The sequence below is a fragment of the Podarcis muralis genome, chromosome 15 (assembly GCF_964188315.1).
Source record: "Podarcis muralis chromosome 15, rPodMur119.hap1.1, whole genome shotgun sequence".
NCBI classification, from domain to species: domain Eukaryota; kingdom Metazoa; phylum Chordata; class Lepidosauria; order Squamata; family Lacertidae; genus Podarcis; species Podarcis muralis.
Window position 1 is genome coordinate 18,764,278 of NC_135669.1, and position 24,224 is coordinate 18,788,501.

Consider the following 24,224-nt stretch of genomic DNA (forward strand, 5'->3'; position numbering starts at 1 on the left):
CCCTGCTACCGAGATCCCACACTTGCACCATACTGGTTACCACCTGCCAGTCAGGCTGATATTTTTTTCTTGCAGGTGGGATGGTCAACATCAGAGTCCTCAACTTACGAGTCCTCAAGCTAAACTGATCAAAATACCATGCAGAATCATGTCAGTGCTAGACACTATCTCATCTCAAGTGGCTTATAATTCATACCAGTCCTTCTGTAGAACATCTAGCTTGTTGAGTTGAAAGTTGGATCTGGAGGTCCAACCTGTGCAGAAACCCCTTCAAACATACTAGTTCTTGATGGTCAATCTGTGAAGCCCGCAGGGTAAACCATTAACGGAGAAAAGGCCTGTTCAACTGGGGAAGCTCCCCTGCCCTTTGCTACTAGACTGCCAGGAAAACAGAGGCATGCTGACTCAGGACCATTTCAAACATTACATGGAAACAAACCTGGGTTTGTCACTGGGTGCATGCTGGTTACAGGGATGCATGTAACTCTGGGGTACATGTTGTTTGCACATGTTAGGTGTACATATAAGCCATCAGAGATGTGATGTGCTAATTAGCTGTCACAAACCTATAGCCCAACTATCTCAACATACTGACAGTAGCTAACTGCATACCATGAGGCCAATGGGATGGGTATTAATATCACCTTGTCAGAACCTCCCTTCAATACAGAGGTTGCTAAATCTCCAAGTGGGCTTGTAGGTATTCATTTAATCTCCCACGCAGTATTTGTGCAAGTGGCTAAACAGGCATTGCATGGCAACAAGTTCCATAGGCAATATATACCATGCCTGAAAGACATACTTTGTCACCAAAAAAATGCACCCACTTCTCAGCATCTGCCTCTTGCGACTTTGATGAGAGTTTTTGGCAGTGTGGACACCACTTCTGGCAGTCCACACAAATAAAGTGTGCTTCCCTTTTCATTTGCTGCAGCTGGAGCTTTGAGCTGGTGGTGACATACAATAAAGAGGTGACACCATAATAATAATAATAATAATAATAATAATAATAATAATAAATTTTATTTATATCCCGCCCTCCCCAGCCGAAGCCGGGCTCAGGGCGGCTAACAACACTAAAACAGTACAACATTATAAATACATTCTAAAAATTAATTAAAATACAAATTGATGGCAACCATAGACTAAAGCTTTGTAGAGGCCATCCTCTGCAAAGAGGTGATAGTGAGGAATGGCTGGATGGGATCTGCATCTATTCCATGAAACAGATGGAAGCTCCAATGCACAGGTTTATAAGCCAACATTCTCCAGATACTTGCTTTGATTTTTTTTTATTTTTCTAACATTTTGCAAGATGATCACTCAACCGCTTTCTATACCCTCCACTCAAATACAATTTCTGACAAGTCCTTGTCTTATATTAATAGCAGATTGACACTGACAGCATGCAGCTCCTTTTGGATAGACGCATACGGGGAAAATGTTTATGCATACACACACACATGCCCAAGAAAAGTCTGGATGGGTGATGTGTGCTCATTATTATTCCTTGCAAAGGGATGAGTCAAGGATGGGTTCCCTTCTGCAGCAACAGAGACCCAGAGAGGTTTGAGTGGGGCACCATGAGATCTGCAATGATATTTGCCAAATGACAGATGGACAAGTGTGTAGGTGTTGAGCCATTATTGAGACCAGCTAATGTTTGGTATTTTCAAGTCCATGTGAGCTGCTTATTATTTTCTGCTTTTCATTCCTTTGAGCTTTGTTGTGGACTTGCGGTGTGAAGTGCCCACGCAGCTATTGTATGTACACACACACACACCGCTTAGCAACTTTGTGTGGGGTGGGTGTGCTTTTGCCTATTCCACCAGCATTTGACCACTGATTTGAGTTAAAAGGATAGAGAGACACCTTCAGGGCAACACACGGCAAAGCTTGGGGCTCTGTCCGTGGTGCTGAAAAATCCCCCGCAGAACAGTTTGCTTTGGATTTCAGATTTCATCCCAGAACGTGAATGAGAGAAGAAATGGTAAGGTGCGCTTTTTGCTCAGATCAATTTTATGCCACTGTAAGATTGTGAAAGTTTCCATTTACACAGTTTTTCTTGGCAGGCAGAAGTGGGAGGACGCTAGTTCATAGCTGTATACAGAGAGAAAGGACCAGGGAACCTAAGAAACATCCCGGCTTCATTCTATTTGGAATCAATTGTTAATTTTCATTACCTGAAATTAATACACATCGGAAGGAGGGGGTTGTGTAAAAACAGTTGTGCCTGGGATAGTGTCATAGATAAATAACTCTTAAGTAGTAATACTAGACTGACCTTCTACGCTGTTGTCAGGAGCCAGAGCAGGTCAGCGATAAAAAAACACTGGTGTCTGTGAAGTTAACTCTTTATTCAAAGAAACTAAATCAGTGCAGGCCTAGTGATTGCAGCAACTCTTCCCAGTAGGTCTTGCCCCAAGGAGGCAGTTGTGGGGATTAAAGGTCCCCACCTTCCCCTAATTCCTTCCTCTTGCCTCTCTTTGCTCCATCCTCTTCATATCTCTGTGTGTTCTGGGAAACATGGGGGGGGGATGGAGCTGGTCACAACAGGAGGGGAAGATTCCCTGGCTTCTTCAGCAGCCTGCAGCCTTTACTCAGCCTCTTCCCCCCCCCCCCGCCGCCCTGCTTCTGCCTCTGAGTCATAACTGCGCTCTGCCACAGCCTCTTCCTGTTCAATAAACCCTGTTACCTCTTCACCTTCTGACACCTCCTCCTTCCAGTCTACTCCCTCTTCCCTCTCTGACCACTCGTTGTCATCCCACCGCCAATCCCCTGCCTGAGCTTTCTTCCCCTGAGGGTTCCCTTCGGGATTCCCCAGCTGGTGCCTCCCACCACTCATCCCACCAGTCCATGACATTTGGATAGAAGATGTATCCTTGAGTTACTGAACACAACTGATAGAAAATAGTTGACTTAAGTTCCAATGAAATCAATGGGATTTAAACTGGATGTGACTAACAAGTTCTGCTAATTTCATTGAGACTTGAGGACAGCTATGGACCTCTAGATTAGGATTTACACATTCCAGCACCAACAGAAACTGACCAAGTGGAAACTGCCGTCTTATCTTCTCTATACCTTCTAGTGCTCTATCACATCCGGGAATGTATTTGCATTTCCCCCAAGCCTGGGATGAGTGTTTTCAATGAGTGAATCAATGCTGAATCAATGTTGATTAAAAAAGAAGAAGAACCAGTCTTACCTTCTCCTGATACTTAACCGAGGGGTCTTCCATGCCCTTTCATTCCTTGCCCATAGCCCCCACCTCCTTTCTGGCTGTAATGAGTAACTCTGGCACATTCCATTTAATTTAAGAAACACCCAGTTTATTGCACAACAAATGGATGAACCACGAGAAAAGAAGCTGCCTGCTTTACAGATGGCTCAGGTGAAAAGGTTAATGCAAGCAGCTAGTTACTGTACAGGTGGGGAGGAACGTTATTTACAAAATGGGTGAACAGTCGGAGCATCATGCACCCTTGGCAGCAAACGTCTGAGACATTTCAAGACGTCTGAAAAATCTAGTCCCCAATAAGAAATGGCATCAGGGTGAGGGTACATGTGAGGGAGAGAAAGTGCTGGTAGAACATAGTCTTCAGCAACAACTGGCCTCAAACCCAGTAAACAGATGCAGCAGGGAGGAAAGGATTGTAGCAAATGACTAGATGTGACCCTGGTTTTGGTTCTCCACAGTGAAACTTTCTTTGTATAGTATCTTGAGATTAAACCTCTGCTGAAGAAATTAAGCAAAGTCAAGCTCCACTGCAAGATTTCTATCCATATTTGGCATATTCTCGGGATGACAGGTCTAGTTAAAACAAAATGGCTTGGCCACCAGGATGAAGCTCCTTTGCGCTGAGATGGAGGTGGGAAATGTGCTCTACAATGGAGCGTTGGCAATGAAAATGTAGAATTGGGGTGGAAAGCAGGAAGACTGGATTTAGGGTAGGGTAAAAAAAAAAAATAATCAGTTCCATGCAACTCATCTTCCGTTCCCCTTCTGGGATCCAGTTTGGAGCCAGAATCAGAATTTGTTTTTAACTGGCATGCATCATAAGGTATTTATTTATTTTTAGGATGTGTACAAACATCGCTTAGGAGCAATTGCATGTGCTTCTGCCCTTTTTTGCAGGTAAGACAATTGGGGATGGCAGGTCACAAGCCACTTAGGCAAGTATTGCACCTTGATAACAATATAGATACACATTGACTAGTCTTATGAGACACTTGAAGCCACCAATCTTAAGATGCATGTCCATGAGCAGTACCTCAGAGCCTGGGTCTAAGTTCTACATATCAATGAGTCCAAAGACCTCAAAAAGACTCATCAAGCATAACTGCTTGACAAACCCATCTGTATGGTGTGTGTCTCAGGCGTATTGCCAGATGGACCACAGAGTGCCCAATGTGATGCTATAGGCCAGCACAGCTACTAGGTATGCCCGGAAAAGAAGAACATCCAGGACGTAGCCCACCTGCAGCCATTCACGGGCAATGTCACGGAATTCATCCCGCTTCTCCAGAAACTGGCGAATGGCTGCAATCTCTTGCAGGATACTTTCAACCACCAGTGAGCTCTCCCCTTGTGGCTGGGTCATAGTACCACTTGCTCCTCCTTCGAAGTCACGTGTGCTTTCACAGCTGTAGTGGTTCAGTTTGGCTGGAGAGAGGTAAAGGAAATGGTCAGTAAAGCTGAAACAAATATGAGGGACACACTGGGGAGCTGTGTCCTAGCCTAAGTGCCAGAGCCATGGGTCAGTTCACAACAGCTCCCCACTTCGCTCATTGCAATCATTTCAATAACTTAACATGACAGCAAGGATCATTCGGTTAGGAACCTAAGGGTGGCCGCAGCTGACAGACAGCCAATCAAGATAGGTGGCGGTGGAGGAGGTGTTGTCTAGCAACCAGCCAGGTTGGCATGATCCTTGCTAAGGTTCTGATTGGCTATGTAAGGTAAAAGGACCCCTGACCATTAGGTCCAGTCATGGCCGACTCTGGGGTTGTGGCGCTTCGCTTATCTCGCTTTATTGGCCAAGGGAGCCGGCATACAGCTTCCGGGTCATGTGGCCAGCATGACTAAGCTGCTTCTGGCGAACCAGAGCAGCGCACAGAAATGCCGTTTACCTTCCCACCAGAGCGATACCTATTTATCTACTTGCACTTTGACATGCTTTTGAACTGCTAGGTTGGCAGGAGCTGGGACCGAGCAATGGGAGCTCACTCTGTCACAGGGATTCAAACTGCTGACCTTCTGATTGGCAAGTCCTAGGCTCTGTGGTTTAACCCACAGTGCCACCTGGCTATGTAGTTCTGAGGAAATTTTCCCCTGTATGTTTGGTTGCATGTCTACCCCTGCTGTCCACAAGGCCTATAAATAAGATCAAACCTCTCTGTTCATTTCTCCTCATATTATGTCCTGTTTTTGTTCAGTTTGCCCAGTAAAATATTAGCAGCTATTTTCCCTCTCACTCTCTGTGCTTCATCAGCTTTCACTCAGTTAACATTTCTATCCCCAATAATGTACCATTCGACATGGGCATCCGTCTGAACAGAGTGTTCACATGCTTGCATTCCCATTTGGGACTTTGATCTTGCTCTTACCTGTACTGTCATTGTTTTCCATGTTCCCAGAGATGTCAGAGCTCTGAGTGTGGACCGGACAGAACGTGTTCCTGTCTCGGATGCAGAGCAGGATGGTGGCCCGTTCCAGCACCCAGCGCTTCACCCAGTCAGGTACATGAGGCTGTAGATCTTGCTTATGCACGAGTCGCACTATGAGGATGGTCTCGGTCAAGCTAATGACCAGCAACGCCATGCACACCACAAAATAGACCCCTGTTGGAGGAAAGCCATGACCTTCAGCCAAGTCCATTTCTGAGCTAAGTAACTCAGTTGGTTAGAGAGTGGTGCTGATAACACCAAGGTTGCAGGTCTGATCCCTGTAAGGGATAGCTGCATATTCCTGCATGATCCTCAGGGTCCCTTCCCATTCAAAGATTCTATGAGATAAAGCTTCTAGCAGCAGAAACAAGCCCTCCATTTCCCACACCCCCTCATCTCCCGCTACCGCTCAGCCTTTGGGGCTCTTCAAAAACCCTGTGTGGGGCTGTTGATCCTCCCTCAGTGAAAACTCCTTTAACATTTCTTAGCCTAGATTCTTTCTCCCTTTCTTCTTAGGCCGAGATCTGCACCTCAACCACACCTTCTCACACATGGAATAACGTTCAGATGATGCTGTAGGTAGCCCAAGCTGTGCAGTTCATTGGCCATGACCCACATCCCAGGACCGCTTGCAAAAAACCCTCAAAAACAGGAAGGCATACCTAGCAAACTTGCCAATAATCCCCATGGAGCACACCCAGGCTGTTGTATTTCCTGATGCATTTAAGCATTTTCAGCCTCTGCTTTTGGGGTTTTTCTGGAACTAAGACATTTTGGGCATGGAAAGCAACTAATAAAAAAAATTAATCATAATATGGCCAATGTCATGAGCACATCTGAACCATTTCTTGCTTTATCTTGCAACTGACTGAACACAAGGCACCACCAGCCATGCTGCACAAGTCATCCCATTCATGCTTTTGTCAATGGGGCTGCTGTGATCTTACTCAGCCCAGTATACCTAAAGGAGCATCTCCACCCCCATCGCTCAGCCCAGACACTGAGGTCCTCCTCCAAGGGTCTTCTGCTGGTTCCCTCATTTGAGAAGCAAAGCTACAGGGAACCAGGTAGAGGGCCTTCTTGGTAGCAGCGCCCTCCCTGTGGAATGCCCTCCCTTCAGATGTGAAGGAGATAAAGAACTACACAACTTTTTCGAAGACATCTGAAGGCAGCCCTGTATTGGGAGGTTTTTTAACGCTTGATATGTTCTTAGATATGTTGTAAGCCGCCCAGGGTGGCTGGGGAAACCAAGCCAGATGGGCAGGGTATAAATAATAAAATTATTATTATTACCTATCAGTGGGGTCCCAATAGCCGTGGCTGGCAGTGTATCAGAGACAATGATCAGGAAAACAGAGTAGCCCAAGAGCAGGGTGATCTTGAAGGAGACCCTCTCTCCACTGTCGGGGGGCAGGTAGAAGCCCACAATGTCCATGACCATCAGAAAGATGCTGGGGAGCAGTAGGCTGACGGCGTAAAAGAGGGGGCGTCTTCGGATGACCACCTGCCGAGGCACAAGGAGTCAGGCGTGGGCCTTGGGTCTAGCTGAGACATGCTCTAATGGGTGGCTGGCTCTCCCTCAAATTCACCGTCCCATTTAATGCTTCCTAAGCTGCTGCAAAGTGGCACAAGCCAAGGGCTCCATTGGCACCAGGCGTCTGGCTAAGCTGGCAGGGGGGCATCAAGGAGTCCTTTGGGATGTGCATCACTGCCCAGTCTTTCCTCCCGCTGCTGAAATATTTATGCCCTTTGCTTGCTGCAAAACTGCCTGTCAGGCAAGGTTAACCCTTCCTTCCCTGGACCGGGGCTGGCTGATTCCACAGCCCATGTTTTCACAACATATGGTCCCAAAATGTACTCCTTCATAATATTAGAAAAGCACCAAAGTCAAGACACAGGGAATTCAGGAAAAGTCACACTAGGTTTGCAAGACCTCTCCAAGCTGAGTATAATATTTCAAAGTGGGGAATCTGGTGAGGTCAGTGCTTTTTTCCCTGCGGGTACTCAAGGGCACACAGTACCGGCACCTTCCCTCGCCAAAAAATTGGAATGTAATCCATTCTTACAAATACTGTAGTAGGTTAAAATCTCATGAAGTACAATAACAACCTTGTAAAATATACAGCTTTGGGTGTGTTTTTCTCCCCTCCCCCCTTTATTTTCCCTTCTACACAGGTTCTGTTTCTCTTTCTCTCTTTTATTTAAGTCTCACCATGTTTAGTGCACACATAATTATGTACTTTTTGAATTTCCAATAAAGATTTTTTTAAAAAGTTAAGTGTGGCACTTGCTGTAACAACTTCATGTTGAGTACCAGCATCATTTTCCCTTTTAAAAAAAGCACTTTAAAAAATATGATTTTAAAATATATATATGTTATGAGATATATTGCAGGAAGAGGCCCCATTTTCTCTGAACGTGCATTTTAAGAAAAGGAATGCTCAGGAAAAAACCAGGAAGAGAAATTAATGATAGCTTAGAAATTCAGCCTTCTAAGAAGTCATTGAACATGATGTTCTGCAGTCCTGGAGCACAATGCCACAAAGCAATTGAATGCTGCTACATGATGTAGTGACCAAGGACAAAAGAGGGGAAATGAGGGTGAGGGTGAGTAAGGGCAAAGTTGATGAATGATGTTTGGCAAGCAGTGCCAAAAATCACACAAAAATTGGGGGGGGGGTGCCTTTTGGTCTTTCTGAATGAATTGTTTCAGCTGAGCTGTAGTTCCTGTGACTTGCCTCCAATGACACGCCACACTCAGAGTAGACCACTGAAATTAAGAGGCATGGACAACTTAGGCTCATGAATTTCAGTAGGTCTGTGCTGAGAAGAAGTTAGCTGGCTACAACCCTGTGCTTCTGTAAGGTATAAGTCACAACCTGCAGCAGATTGACTCTCTTCATTCTGATACTGAAGCATCTTTTCCCCCCTTCTGGATTCAGGTAGCTCCAGTTTAGAGAAAACCCATTTCTCCTCCCTCCCCCTTTTGAAAACTAGCAAGAAACCTGCAGCAGTAGCTTCTCATCGCCAGAGCTTTGCACCACTCTTCCACCTCCAGCCTTCTTTAACAAATAATATGCACTGAAGATTGTGTTTCTGGCTCCCACACACCACCCCTGCCCAAGCCTGCCAAAACTTCTTACGAAGAACTTCATCTCAGCATAGAAGTCGCTGTCACCAACACTGAACTCTCGGAACTGGCTGAGAACGTGCAGAAGCTCCCATTCCCCCTGGTTCATGAAGACACTCTTGTCATGTTTCACTTCCTCTGGGGTCCGCCACAGGGAGATGTTAATGTCCCGGACTGAGGAACAGAAGACAGGAAGAAAAGTAGGATGAGGGTGCCAAAAATATCATCCCCTGCAGGAATCCCCTCCCTTTTCCATGCTATACCCATCCCCAAGTGATTTGATGACCTTTCTCTGTGTCCCATCAAAGACATAACTTTGGACTGATGGCCACACACGAAAACCCCACGATGCGGGTTCCAAAATGAGAGCCCATGATATTAGCCACCCAGAGTGGCTGGGGCAACCCAGTCAGATGGGCGGCATATAAATACCGTATTTTTCTGTGTATAAGAATAGGGTTTTTCCCCTTTAAAATAATGTCAAAAATTAGGGGGCATCATACTCTGGGCCATCTCCCCCCATTTTCTTAAATCTGAGTCCCCCAAAATAGGGGGTGTCTTATACATGGGGGCGTCTTATAGATGCAAAGATATGTCGTTACTATTATTATTATTATTAGTCATTGAAATGCCAGATTAATGGGCCACATGCATGCTTAGCACTTGAAGGAATGGGACCATGTGAGAATCAGGTTCAATTAAAAGGTATTGGTGGCCATAGAATCTGCCAGGTTGGATCACATAAAAGGTCTGTCTTAAGCCACAAATACACCATACGTTTAAAACACTATACCATTTTAAGCAGTCATGGTTTCTACCAAAGAATTATGGGAGCTGTAGTTTGTAAAGGGTCCTGAGAGTTGTTAGGAGACTCCTTATTCCCCTCCCACAGCCACACTTCCCAGAGTTCCCTGTGAAGAGGGATTGCTTGTTAAACCACTCTAGGAACTGTGGTTCTGGGAGGGGAATAGGGATCCCCTAATAGCTCTCAGCATCTTCAGCAAACTACAGCTCCCAGAATTCTTTAAAATGGTCTCATAGTGCTTGAAACATGTGGTGTGGATGTGGGTTACATTCAGTGCTCTATTCCTGGGAGATTCACACCTCTAACAGTTTGCTCCTGTATCTGCTACTTGGAGGTAGAAAGCATATGCATATGATGCTTGCATTTAGCCATCACAATAAGCAGCTATTGACAAGCCTATTCTGCAGGGAGGAGGTTGAGGGGAGATGGCCTCTTCTCCCAGCATGCAACAAGCCACAGGGCAAAATCAACACAACTGCTCACGTACTGTTATGCAGCCAGCTGGTGAAGGTCAGAGAGCAGTTCTGCACATCAAAGGGGAAGTTATAGATGTCCAGGCTGCAGGCAGTGACCACCTGGACAGGCTTGAGGTTCCGCACTTCCCCATGATGGAGGATGTAAACATAGGGAATATCGGGGGATTTCCCCACATCCACACTGCAGGAAACAGAGGGTGGGGGAGCCAAAGTGAGGGGAGAGAACATGAACCATTTGGGCTGCAGTCAAAACCCACCAAGCAATAGAACTCCTCCCTCCCAGATTCCAGATGCTGAGCTACAAGTAGTTACAGATAACAAAACATTGCAGCATGCTCCCTGTTCAGGATTCTAGCCGCTCCACCACATTCCTCCTCTCCTACACTAGATTCTCATTTGTCCTCTGGTCTCCTAGATCCTAGTCCAACACTCTGACCGCTATACCACACTAGGCACAGATGGACCATAGGTCTGTCTCAGTAATGAACAGTTTCCTATGAACCCTGTAATTCTCCTCTCCCCCCCCCCCAGGTCTCAAGTGGGTTCTCTCTTGTGATGACCCATTAAAATAATGCACCCATTGTCCAATGAAGCTGTTTACCTTACAAACATGAATACGGAAAGGGAATTTTCCTCTCCTCCCCAAAGGGGCTTTCTGACCCTTGCTTAGGTCTTCCAGTGGTCACAATAGAAGGAGGGTGGTTTAGAACAATAACTCCATCCTCCCGCCTTTCCTTCCTTCTTTCCCTCTCTCCCAAGTATGCGTTGACGGCTCCACAGCTGCCCCTCCATTGTCTCTCCCTCTCTCTCCTCAGAAAATTTGAATCCCACGCCCAACACAGCAAGGGTAATTATGAGTGTTTATAGTTTTCCACTACTGGAACCGTCCCAATTTCTCAGCCTTCTCCCCATCTGCAATATACAGTACACAGAGGGGCAAGCCAGTGGAAAAGCATTGTCAAGAATACAAAGTGGAAAGAGAGGGTGGCATGGGAAGGGAGGAACGGTGAGGGAACAGAAATAAATCCTCACATTCTCTTCCATCCCATATTTTCAGCTTCCACAATGTGGAAAGAGGATGGGGGGGAGGACCCAAGAAGGATGGTGCACTTACAATTCATTGATAAGAATGTCTGGGACCCAGATGGCTTCAGTAGGGACAGACATCTGGGTGATGTTGTCAAAGTCCCTTGGATTCCACTGCAAAAACTCATCGATCCAGTGCTGCAAAACAGAAGGGAGGATCTGACACAGTGGTAGATGGAAATAAGTAGGTGGGGTGCTGTGCTGAACCACTTGTGGGTAGGTGTCAACTATTCTATTCTGGGATCTGATTTGAGGAAAGAATGGCTCTGGAGAGTTGCCAATTTCTTAGATAGCCAGGACTTGCACAGACAGAGCTATATAACTGTTTAACTGTAACTTTAAGAAACTTGTTACAGGTAGGTAGCCGTGTTGGTCAGCCGTAGTTGAAACAAAATAAAAATATTCCTTCCAGGAGCACCTTAGAGACCAACTAAGTTTGTTATTGGTATGAGCTTAGTTGGTCTCTAAGGTGCTACTGGAAGGAATATTTTTATTTTGTTTAAGAAACTTGTGGTTGAGTTTTCTTTTCCCCTCCTCCCTGTGTGAACCTGGGTTAGAGGAGAGGAATTCTTCACTTTCCACCCCATTTCTGTCACTTTGAAAGGGGGAGCAGGGGTACTGAGATTCCTGTGGAGCAGAGACCCTCAGTGGAGGCTGGGGGGGGGGCTTTGATCAGCCAAAAGGGGGGAGCTGAACAAAAGCTTACACAAGAGGGTCCCGTCTTGTCACCTAGAACTAAGCACCACCTTCTTAGATGGGAGCAGCCCCACCTGCCCCAACAGAGTGTTTGCCGGCAAGCTCAACATCACCACAAGGCAAGCGAGTCTTGTGAGTGAACATGCCTTGCCTTGCCTCACCTCATCTTTAAAAGCAGGAGAGGTGGGGGATCTTGTTGGGACATCTCCATCACTTCTGTCCAGTTCTGAACTTCTGGCCCTGCTTTTTAGCTCCTGAATTGTGACTCTCAAGCAGCATATCTGCTGCTGAGCCTGTACCGTTACTTGTCTGCATAAATATACCTTCCTTACTTCCAAGTAATAGCCTCTGTCTGTGTTGGGTGGGAGCCAAGATGCTCTCTGTCATTCATTTTTTTCTCCTTTATCATGCTTCTCTTTTCTTTTTTTCAATTGTAAGATGCAGCCTTCCGACCCACCTGCATCTCTGAGGGTGAGGCCTGTTTTATTTATAAGCTGCTCACGTCATGCACTCTCATCTTCCCTCCTCTGCTACTTCATCCCTCAAACAGGCTGTGGGGCAAACTTCCTTCTTCCTTTGGTACCCAGAATAGTGACATTCTAAATTGCTGTACAAACCATCAGTGTGCTAGCCTAGCCCAGGCTTGTGCCCCAGGGTCACATTGGTGCTACTAATGCAGTGGTGTGACTTCTTCCCCAGAGGTTCACACCATTGTCTCTAGAGACAGTATGATGCCAAAAACAAAGTCTGAACACCAGGAGCAACTTGTATTGGAGAAATGGGGCTTAATTGCCTCTCTATGCTGTCAAATGCTTAGTGCTCATGGCAGATGCTGCCTAGAATCCCAGCCACAGTCTGCAGAAGCCAGCACAGCAGAGGGGGACTATGGAGTCCAGTGAATGGAAGGTTGCATCCTAGGAATCAAGAGACCTATGTGGTGTCAGTGATGAGCAGCTGCTAGGTCAAAGGGGTTGGGCAGGAAAGGAGGAGAGCAAATTGCTCCCATTGGCACAGCCTTCTTACCTGTCTGTACCAGATATACGTTGTCAGGACTTGGTTTTTCTCATCCTGTTGTTGAAAACAGAGAAGCAGAGATCAGGCTAATGAAACCAAAGGGTCAGTTCCCTATGACCTCCCTATATGGCTGGCTGCAGGGAAGTAAGGTGACACCTTAAAGAATTTGCAGGGAGCCCCCATAAGCAATCAGACAACAACCAACACACTGCATGCAGGCACACTAAGAAAGAAGAAGCAGCCAGTCCCAGCACTATATCTCTAACATGCCTATGTTTTCAGACTTTTTTGGTTTATTTACAGGGTGTATCCAGCATAGCACTTGTGCAAGGAAATTTCCCCTCTGTCCTCTCCTCACCCCTTGCACTCCTAAATCTGTTCTGAAAGTTCCCCCAACCCTACAGAGGGAGCTTGTGGGTCATGCACAGGAAGAGGAGAAGGGGAGTTCTGCTGCACAAGTGGAAATCCTTGAGCTGATGGAACACATAAGTACTGCCCACATTTTGCTTTTTTTTTTTTTACATGCATAGAAACACACCATGGATGTCCCCATCTGGAGAGAAAAAGACAACGTATGAAAGAATCCTAAGTGATGCTTTAGAAGTGAACCCCTCCACTTTCATTACTCAATAAAATCAACATATAAATTCCAATTGTGTCATGTGAATCAGGGATGGGAAGCATCTGTCACACATACACACACAAACATAAACATCCCGATGTTGCTGGGATCCAACTCCCATCAGTCTCTCCATCTCCCCCAACCAGCATAACCATTGGTCAGGGATGATGGGAATTATACTCCAGCAGCAGCATCGGGGGGGGGGGGCACAGGTGCTCCCCATCACTGATGGGAAACATTGTGGAGACCAGCTTCTTTAAATGTCCGAAGCAGAAAACCTGGACATGAGTGGGAGGGTATTGTTTTCATTTGTTGCTACGTTATGCATTTTTGTGTTTTTATATCTTAAATCTCCTGTGATCTTCGGATGAAGGGTGGTATAGAAATCTAATAAATTATAGTAATAAATTAAAATGTTGCAACTCCCTGGGAGATGGCAAGGGCTACCTAAATTCAGGTGGGTCATGTCTGTCCCCTTGCCCCCAGTGATCCATGGGAACAGGAAACCTGGACCGTTTGAGAGAGAGGAGGAGGAGAAGACCTACCACACTCAGGATGGCATAGACCATGACATCGATAGCTACATTGGTGGTCTTCCTCCAGTTCCGAACAGGACGGACATCCTTTTTGTAGTTGGAAAATAAATAGTCAGAGAGCAGACGGAGAGCAGGCTTAGTCAAGTTTGCTTGTTTGCTGGCTGTTTTATGATAAGCTGGAGAAGTTGGAAAAGAAAACAATGTATATCATTGACCGTATCTTCTTGGCAATGAAGGTGATTTTCTGCAGAGGTGATTTTAGACTGGCATGACCCATGCAGTGGCACTGGGCACTGGACTGCAGGGGGCACTACAACAATGCTGTTGAATGGAGAGCAAGAGGTGGGGAGCGCGCCGAATTTTAGCATCACACAGGGTGCCGCTGATATTTGAGAGCCCAAAGCCCGCCACTGCTTTCTGCATGCAAAAATAAAAATGAAAAAAAAAATCAATTTCTAATCCAGCAGTGGAGTCTGGTTCCATTAAGTGAAGGGGGCACTGCTTCAGCAACCACAGTCTGCCCTCAGCCGCCCAGATTTACCTATGTGATCCCCTCATTGAAAACAGACTGTGTACTACATTTAGGCTTGATAGGTGCTCCAATCGGCTCTAATTGAGACTGTAAACAGCTTTGTGGTGGACATGTACGCTGGTAAAAGCTTTCTGGGAAATGATATATAATGAATTAAAGAAAATGTTTAAAAACACATTTGTTAAAAAAAAAACAACCAGAAGCTTTTCCGTTAGGTATAATAGGTGAAGAGATACCAAAAGAGGATAAAAGACTTTTTATGTATGCAATAACAGCAGCGAGAATGCTTCTAGCCCAGGGATGGAAGGAAGGAGAAGTACCAAGAGAAGAATGTAGGACAAATCTGATGGAGTACGCAGAGATGGTGAAACTGATGGGGAACATCAGAAACCAGGAAGATCATGTATTCTTAAAAGACTGGAGTAAATTCTTAATTTATTTAAAAGACCACTGTAAACGGTTAAAATCATTGGCAGGGATATATTGACACTTGTAATGTGGAATTAATTATGGTAACTATAGATATTTAACATATGGATAAAGGGAAAAGATGCAGAAACTGTTATCTTGAATATGGAACCCATGGAGGGAGGGAAGGAGGTCCAAAGGTTCAATAGAACCTTTTATTCAAATGTTTGAAAGGGTTAAAGTTAACATGTATAAAATTATGTTAAAAAAAAAAAGTTATATATATAAAAAAGAGAGAGACTGTAAACATCTTGCAGCAGAAAGGCCTGTGGGTTGGTTGGTTGTTTTCTCTCTAGCACTACTCAGTAAGATGCCATGTAACCTGATGATGCTATATAGATAAGCCAGAATAAGTAACATGTGGCTCTGCTGATTCTGTATCCAAAGCAGAGGCAGAATCTCTCCCATTAACTTCTTGATCTTTTCCACCAGATCAGGTTCTGTCATGAAACAGTGGACCTTATGAAGACAAAGACTTGCTACCATCTTGTTAAAATCGGTGAATTGTAATGAATTGATGTAACAAACAAACAAACAAACAAAAGTAGCATCGCCCACCTCTACTTTCATAGTTACGGCTGTTCCAGCATTAATAGCACTGAAATTTGCCTTTGATGCAAGCTTATCTTGCAAGGCAGCTCACAATGGGAGGGAAAAAGCCAGGTCAAAACAGCAGAGCTGCTGCTTGCCTGCCTGCCTGCCACGTCTCTCCCTGAACATGACTTCCTAAGACTGGGGCACAATTCACACTTTGCAAGCAGCCCCTAATTGGAATAGATCTGCAGGTGCTTGGGGGAGAGCATCCTTAGAGGAGGCTTTTCAAGCAGACCCCTCTGCCTTTTCATACCATCTATAATTCCTCTAAGCTAGCTGGGCGCACGAGCTTCAGGCAGCTGGAGGGAGAAGATGGGGAGGGCCAGGCAGAGAGAAGAAAACAAATTAGGGGAGTCCGCTGAAAGCAGGCTGGCTGGGTAATTCAATGGCAGATTTTGCCTTTGTCTCTTCCAAATGACCCTTAAAGATCCAACTGGCATGCAGCAAGGTCTACAGCTGGCTAGGGTTGGCTACAGGATTAGCTCTTGGGCCTTTTGCCTCTGCTATTGAGGTTTTTTTGGGGGGAGGGGGTGGTTTATGCACTCTTGCTAAAATGACAGAGAGAGGATTTGATGGGTTGTCCATGGTCCAGCTGTCAGGGAGGAAGGGAAGAAACTTGGAGGACACATAGATTCACTGGGCTCTTGAAAACATCATGCCGAAGAACTCAGTCCCAAGATGCTTCTGGATTCTGCAAACTGAGCATGGAGGTGCATGAGCTGAGCCAAGGGCTAGTGGACTTGGCTTGCTCCAAGCCAATGGCTTTGGGGACCTGTGGTTTTGGAAGGAGCAGGAGTGAGGTCTTTGACACACATTTCTCAGCCCTTTCCAAAAAGACTCCAGCACCCAGGAGTAAAACAAGCTTTTCTATCTCTTCCACCCCCATATTTCCTGCATGTGGCAGATGGGAGTGGGATCTGTTTTTTTAGAAAAAAATAAAACAAAAAACAGCACATTGGGGTTTGTTAGTTTTTCACATGCCAGGAACACAATGAATGTTGTTTTTCACCTATAAAGGGCAAAGAGGTGGTGGAATTTGGAGCAGCCTTGCGCTGACTGATGTCTGGCAGGGATGCAGACTGAGGCAAGCAGGGCACCCTCTGATGGAAGGGAAGAATTTCATGCAAATCCATCTTCGAGAAAAGTGGCAATCATTTGAGGGAGCTGAGTGGTTAAGAATGTAAGAAGAAACCTGATGGATCAGGCCAGTGGCCCATCTAGTCCAGCAATCTGTTCTTACACTGGCCAACCACATGCTCCAAAGAGAAACCCAACAACACTCTCCTCTGTTCTGATTTCCAGCAACCGAGACAGGCGTACTGCTGTGGAGCTAGAACACAGCCATTATGGCTAAGAGTAACTGGCAGCTTTCTCCACCATGGATTTCTCCCAATCCTCTTTTAAAGGCATCCGGACGCAGGTGGCGCTGTGGGTTAAACCACAGAGCCTAGGACTTGCCGATCAGAAGGTCGGCGGTTCAAATCCCTGTGATGGGGTGAGCTCCCGTTGCTCGGTCCCAGCTCCTGCCCACCTAGCAGTTTGAAAGCACAAAGTGCAAGTAGATAAACAGCGGGAAGGTAAACGGCGTTTCCGTGTGCTGCTCTGGTTCACCAGAAGCGGCTTAGTCATGCTGGCCACATGACCCGGAAGCTGTCTGCGGACAAACGCTGGCTCCCTCGGCCAGTAAAGTGAGATGAGCGCCGCAACCCCAGAGTCGGTCACGACTGGACCTAATGGTCAGGGGTCCATTTACCTTTACCTTTAAGCTGGTGGCCATCACTGCCTCCTCCTTGGTAATGAGTTCCATAGTTTAACTATGTGTTGCATGAAGGAGTCCTTTCTTTTGTCTATATTGAATCTTGAATCTTCTAGAGTTCAGAGTTTAGAGTCTCTCTCTCTCTCTCCCTCCCTCCCTCCCTCCCTCCCTCCCTCCCTCCCTCCCTCTCCTCCTCTCTCTCTGGCTGATCTCTCTGGCTCAGGAGTAGCCAACATAGTACCTACATGTTGTGGAGTCCAACTTCCAGCATCATGGACTATTGCCTGTTCTGGTTTGGGCTCATGAGAGCTGTAGTCCAGAACATCTGGAGGACACCCCGTCAGCAAACCTTGTCTGAGCTTCTACCTCACTGGCTGTGTCTTCTTTGAAGGAGAATGTCCTGGGTTAAAATTCCTGACACTCTGACCAGCAACGGTTTCAGGTTGAAGGACTGAGAAAAGTCCTTATATATCTGAGAGCCTAGAGAGTTGCTACCAGTCATCCTGAGCTAGAGCACGATTCCCCAACCTAGTGCCCCCCACAATGTTTTGACTTCATAGTCAGTGGCTGTATATCAGTTTCTGGAAAACACAGGAGAGGAGAGTGGCCTTGTGCTTGGGTCCAGCTTGTGGGCTTCCTAGAGAAAGCATCTCATTGGCCACTGTGAGAACAAGATGCTCAACTTGATAGTCCATTGGCCTGGTACAGCCAATGACAACCACTCCCATCATCCCTAGGCAGCATGTTCAATGACTAGGGATGATGGGAGTTATAATCCAGCAACATTTAGACGGCCCCTAGAATAGCCTGCTGTATCAGGCAAGTGGACTTTCAAGTACAGCATCTTGCTTTCACAGTGGCCAGCCAGAAGCCCCAATGAGAAGCCCAAAAGGAGGACATGAAAGCGACAGGAAACCTCTTCTGTGATTTCCAGCAACTTGTACTCAGAGACCTCCAACAGTATATTGTAAGGCTGGAAAAGGTCCACCAAAATGATGGGAAGGGCTGTAGCTCAGCTGGTAGAGCACCTGCTTTGTACCAAGAAGGTCCCAGGTTCAAGCCCATCATTTCCAGGTAGAAATAGGGGAGACCCCCTGCATGAAATCCCAGAGAAGCACTGCTAGTCAGTGTAGACAATGCTGAGGTGGACCACGGGGTGTGACTCAGCATCAGGCTGTTTCCTATGTTCGTCTTGGAAGGATAAAGCACCTTCCCTGCAAGTAAAAGCCAAAAGCATTTTGGGGCTTTTCAGTTGGGCGGGGAGTATCTTGGTGAGGGACATGATTGAGGTTTATCAAATTATGTATGGTGTTGAAAAAGTGGATAAGAGAATTACTTCCACCCCTCCTTCCACTTTCCTAATACTAGAACTTGGGGTCATCCAATTAAATTCACTGGCAGTAGGTTCAGGACCGATAAGAAAGTACTTCTTTGCTCAATGTGCAATTAATGTATGGGATTCTCTGCCACAAGACGGGGAGAGACGGCTGCTGACTGAGATTCTTCTTAAGGGTAAGGTATTAGGCAGGTTCAGGAGGGTGAGTTTATCAATGGCTACTCACTTTTGATGGTTGCATGGAAATGTCAAGTTCAGAGGCACTCTATTTCTGTGTGCCAGCTACTGGGGAACAACAACTAGAGAGGGCTGTTGTTTTCTTGCCCTACTTGTGGGCATCTTGGGAGCTTAAGATTGGCCATTTTGAGAAACTGAATGCTGCACTAGGTGGACCTTTTGGTCTGGCTCAGCAGGACTCCTGTTATGTTCTTATGGATTATTTAGGTAAAGGTAAAGGGACCCCTGACCATTAGGTCCAGTCATGACCGACTGGGGTTGCGGCACTCATCTCGCTTTACTGGCCGAGGGAGCCGGCGTACAGCTTCCGGATCATGTGGCCAGCAAGACTAAGCCACTTCTGGCGAACCAGAGCAGTGTACGGAAACGCTGTTTACCTTCCCGCTGGAGTGGTACCTATTTATCTACTTGCACTTTGACATGCTTTTGAACTGCTAGGTTGGCAGGAGCAGGGACCGAGCAACGGGAGCTCACCCCATCACGGGGATTCGAACCGCCGACCTTCTGATTGGCAAGTCCTATGCTCTGTGGTTTAACCCACAGTGCCACCCGCGTCCCTATGGATTATTTACAGTATCCCTAATAATTCTGGCCACAGCCCTCCTCAAAATGTGCCCCATTGGAGACCCATTGGAACAAACATGTTGTGCTCACCCAACCTTCTTTCCATAGAATCATAGAATCGAAGAGTTGGAAGGGAGAACAAGGGTCATCTAGTCCAACCACCAGCAATGCAGGAATCTTCTTGTCCAAGGTGGGGCTCAAACCCACAACCTTGAGATCAAGTGTCTCTTACTCTACCAATTGAGCGATCCCTCGTCCAGGTTCCTTTCAACTGGATTTTGAGACAAGGACTTCAAGACAGTTTCTGCCACCAATCATGAAACCACATGTACAATTCTCGATGGCCTTCCAGATGTTGTTGAACTAAATCTCCCATCAGCCCCGGCAGCCATCAGGTCTACAACCAGGAATGATGGGAGCTGTAGCCCTCCAGATGTTGCTGGGTGGACTACAGCTCCCATCATTCCTGGTTGTAGACATGATGACTGCCGTGGCTGATGGGAGATATAGTTCAACAACATCTGGAGGGCTACAATTTCCTCACATTCCTGACATTCCACATTTTGGTCACGTTTCCAGAACATTAACATTGTGCTAGTTTAAGTTAAGAGGAGGGATGGTCCCAAAATGAAAGCCACGTTCAAACCTGTCTTGGGATGGCAACCAAACAACAGCAGATGTCCACCTGTCAGTATTTTCCAGCTCCTCTCCATTCTGCTCCCACTGCTTAGCAAACCAAAGAGCCCCTAATTGACAGATGATCATTAGCTAACCCAGTCCATTGTGTTATCAGGAACAGGAAGCCTGAGCAACAACACAATCATCTGTTCTCTGCACCGTTGCTGCCGTCCAAGGATTTCAACCCCCGCCATTCTGAGCAATGAGCGATACACAGAACTGGGTTTTCCAAGTTCAACTTGGCTCAGGCAACAGGTTCTGAAACAACATGTCCCCATCCCCCACCCCAGTGCTTTATGGTTCTCCGCAGGTCTGTGAATAAATGTGCACTTTTCCATCTCTCCAGTCTCCTCTGCCCCCAGTTAGTTCAAATGATAAGAAACTTGAGGTTAGAATAAAAAGCCACAGTAAAATGGTAAAATTATCTGTTCAAAACTTGGGGTGTGTTTTTAAGGTAGCAAGCCTAAATCATTAAAGAAAAGAAAAGAAAAGTTGCACTTTACTTGCAAAAACAAAAGGTATTGTGATTCATCCACACAAATGTTAAAGATTGCTTTTAATATCCCATGAAGAAAAGAACCTCTTCATCCAGATCCAGCATCTTCTATTAAAAGAATGTGGAGGACTTAAAGGCACTAGACAACCAGGGGTACCATCAGGTCAGAATGTTAGGGCAGATGCCCAAGGACTCTATCAACAAAACTGAGCAAGAGGAGCCCCAAATACAGCAGGGCTGGGTTACAATATTTTGAAGTTGTGCATATTATTGTCATCTAAACAGTGGGGGCATAAGGCCAGTAAATCTGGAGTCTGCACCAGCCTTCTCAACCTACTGCCCTCCTGATATTGCTGGACTCCCAAACTCCTACCAGCCCCACACAGTATGGCCAATGGTTAGGGATGAAGGGCGTTGGGTCCAATCATATCTAGAGGGCCACAGGTTAGGGAGGCCAGTGGCGTAGCGTGGGTTGTCAGCACCCGGGGCAAGGCAAGTAATTTGCGCCCCCTAACCCGTGGATTTTAGCACTCGAGCCTGGCACCCCGCCCCTCCACAGTGGGCAGCAACCCGGCGGCTCGGATCGGACTCGCACAGCCAGCACTGCAGTGAGAGAGAGAGAGTGAGCCAGGTAGGGGCAGAGAGCTGCAAGTGCGAGCGCCCCCCCCCCCCAGATGTTGCGCCCGGTGCGGCCGGCCCCCCTGCACCCCCCACGCTACGCCACTGAGGGAGGCTGCTCTAAAATGAGATAAATGCACCACAAAGTAGAAAAGAACCCTGCTGAACTGATGACGCTTTAAGCCGATCATTCTATTTCCAGCAGTGGAGTAGCTCATGTGAAGGGCATGAAAACAACTGCTCTCTTCTTCTTCTTCTTCCTCCACCCACTACACCTGGGATTTGGAGGTAGACTTCCTCTGAATCTGGAGGTTCCATTCATTAGCCATCAAGTCTCATAGCCACTAGCAGACCTCTCATCCTCCTGTACGAATGTGTCTTGTCCCCTTTTAAAGCCATCCAATTGAGGAGCTGCCTTTGCAGCTTGTGGCAGCAAATTCCAGAGTTATCTTTTACAAGAAGGCTTTCCTTTCTCTCTCTCTCTCTTTAGTTTCAACTTATCCTCCCCTCCCCTTCCCTCAATTCAAAACTCAGGATTGCCCTGGAGCAATCCAGTATTACTGAACAAAGGCTAGCCGTCAATGTTCTTTCATAAATGTACAGCGACACGGGACCCAGAGTTCAGATGATTCAAGTTGCACCGCTGTCTTTAATATGAAACGTTCAGCTGCCGCTCCGGATCGACCTCGCAAATGCGGAGAGCACCCCCTGCCCCCCTACAAAGTCTCTCCTTCAGCTCACAGGCACAAAACAAGCAGCCTTTCAAACTTTTGCTCAAGTTTCCTTACCTTTGCATTGCAGCACAGAAGTAAAGAACAGCAGAAGCAGAGAGACCCTCAGAGCAGAGGGAGCCATGAGCACCTTGGGGAGCATGGGGAGCACTTTATGGCTCAATGCTTCTTCCAATCGCCTTGACACAGCAGAGGAAATCTTATGGTTCCCTCTCGCACCCCTTTCTTCCACTCTGTCTTTGCCTCTGCAGAGAAATTAAATGCAATTAAGGAGGCAGAGCGTACTTTATTCCCCTCCTTTCTTGTTTCCTCCTAACTGTTGGATTTTTTAAAAATGCATAATTAATGTTGCAATCAGTCTCCCTCTGCTGCCTCAAGTTTCAGGCAGAGAGGACTCCAAGATATTCACCCACCCACCCAAGCTGATGTCATGCAAAGATGCTCAGGGATTGATGCTCATCACTGCTGCATCCCTTTGGTTACGTGGAGGGCAGGGTACCACTGTCTGAGCTTTCTGCGCGAGGGTAAAACCTGAGAGGCCATGCAGAACCTGAGACTCACTTGAGCGCTTTCCTGACAAATTGATGAGGACATTTCAACGATAATTTCTGCATTAATGTATCAAGTGCTGCGATAAGGGTGCGGCCGGGAGCAGATAACGTCAGCACAATCTCCGACAGGACTGAAACACCGAACCTCAAGTTACACAGTGCGGGAATTCAAGCCGCAGAACCACAAGGCATCCCTCTGTGGAACAAAAGTTATTCAACTCACAATGTGCGTGAGATGCTTAAGACAGACCTAGAATGGCTGCCACGTACAATTTACTGGCTATCGTCTGGGCAAGCCCCATCCATATGTGGGAGGTGCTTGGTGTCAGTGAACAGAAGCCAGAGGTCACGTTAAGGGGCCCTTGTGTCATTCCCCTCCTCCTCTGCTTTATCACTATTCCTTTTGTGTGGGGAAGGTGATGGAGGACAAGGCTGAGGCCCAACCCGTGAGGGAGGAAATCGGGTATGGTAGGAGACTTGCGCTGTGAAGGTCAAAACTTGCTGGGTCTCTAAAGCTGAAGTCTGACGTATCCTGGCCTTGAAGTAAAAGGCAATGTCTACCCGGAGCAGAAATATGTGGTAGAGTGAGTCCCAGATCCTTCAAGTGCCTCTATTTTCCAGGGACGGTCCCGGATTTACAGAAGCCATCCCAGGTGCAAACTTTATTCAGTAATGGGAAATCACGTTGGTTAAAGATGGAACTCCACAGCGCCATCTGGTGTCACAGTGTTATAATGCATATAAAACACTTTTTCTTTACTAATAGGATGTCCCTATTTTCATTAGAAAATGTTGGAGGGTATGGAGTCCTCAGGTGGTGGACTGCAGCACTGCAAACTGCAGTTTGGAAGACATCATTCTTGAATGTTCCCTAATGTCAAAAACAAATGCCTCTCAAGCAGAAGATCAACACAGTGAGAAAGGGCTGGGCTACAATCTCTTTCAGGTGTGGTATTTGGTGGCTCTGTGGGTCGTGGGTGGCGCTGTGGGACGTGGGTGGTGCTGTGGTCTAAACCACAGGACTTGCTGATCAGAATGTCGGCGGTTTGAATCCCCGCGACGGGGTGAGCTCCCTGCTCCTGCCAACCTAGCAGTTCGAAAGCACATCAAGTGCAAGTAGATAAATAGGTACCGCTCCAGCAGGAAGGTAAAGCCACATGACCCAGAAGCTGTCTGCGGACAAACGCCAGCTCCCTCGGCCAGTAAAGCGAGATGAACATGCAACCTCAGAGTCGTCCGTGACTGGACCTAATGGTTAGGGGTCCCTTTACCTTTTTATCATCCAAAAATGGGAATGCCCACCCACCAGAATGCGGCACTTTCTGCCACCTCACGCCCACTTCATTCTGCCACATGTTTAAACTTGGTATCTGGCCCATACTGTGTTGTTATTAGTGATAGTAGTAGCAGCAGACCTGTGTCTGTGGTACTGGGGAGATGGAAAATGCCGTGTGTTACCTTTTGCACTGTTGCTTCTATATAGATTTCAAAGCTCATTACTTGGGAGACCTTTTGAGAGCAAGAGTGGGCTGGACCCTGATTGATATTATTTGCAAACTGTTGGCAGACCACAATAAAACCATGACAAATAAGGAGGCCAGTGGCATAGCATGTGGGGGGTTGGGGGA

At 46.6% G+C, this 24,224-nt stretch overlaps 1 protein-coding gene across 1 annotated transcript; it reads right to left on the reverse strand.

Annotated features, from left to right (window-relative positions):
- Positions 1 to 3,321: 3,321 nt before the first annotated feature.
- Positions 3,322 to 22,487, reverse strand: HTR3A (5-hydroxytryptamine receptor 3A). The gene is made up of 9 exons (XM_028708491.2): positions 22,103 to 22,487; positions 14,045 to 14,211; positions 12,887 to 12,931; positions 11,196 to 11,305; positions 10,093 to 10,262; positions 8,814 to 8,974; positions 6,964 to 7,174; positions 5,611 to 5,844; positions 3,322 to 4,666 (listed from the first exon to the last, which is right to left on the reverse strand). The coding sequence occupies exons 1-9, from the start codon at positions 22,185 to 22,187 to the stop codon at positions 4,377 to 4,379; spliced, it is 1,473 nt and encodes a 490-aa protein (XP_028564324.1). The 5' UTR covers positions 22,188 to 22,487; the 3' UTR covers positions 3,322 to 4,376.
- Positions 22,488 to 24,224: the final 1,737 nt, after the last annotated feature.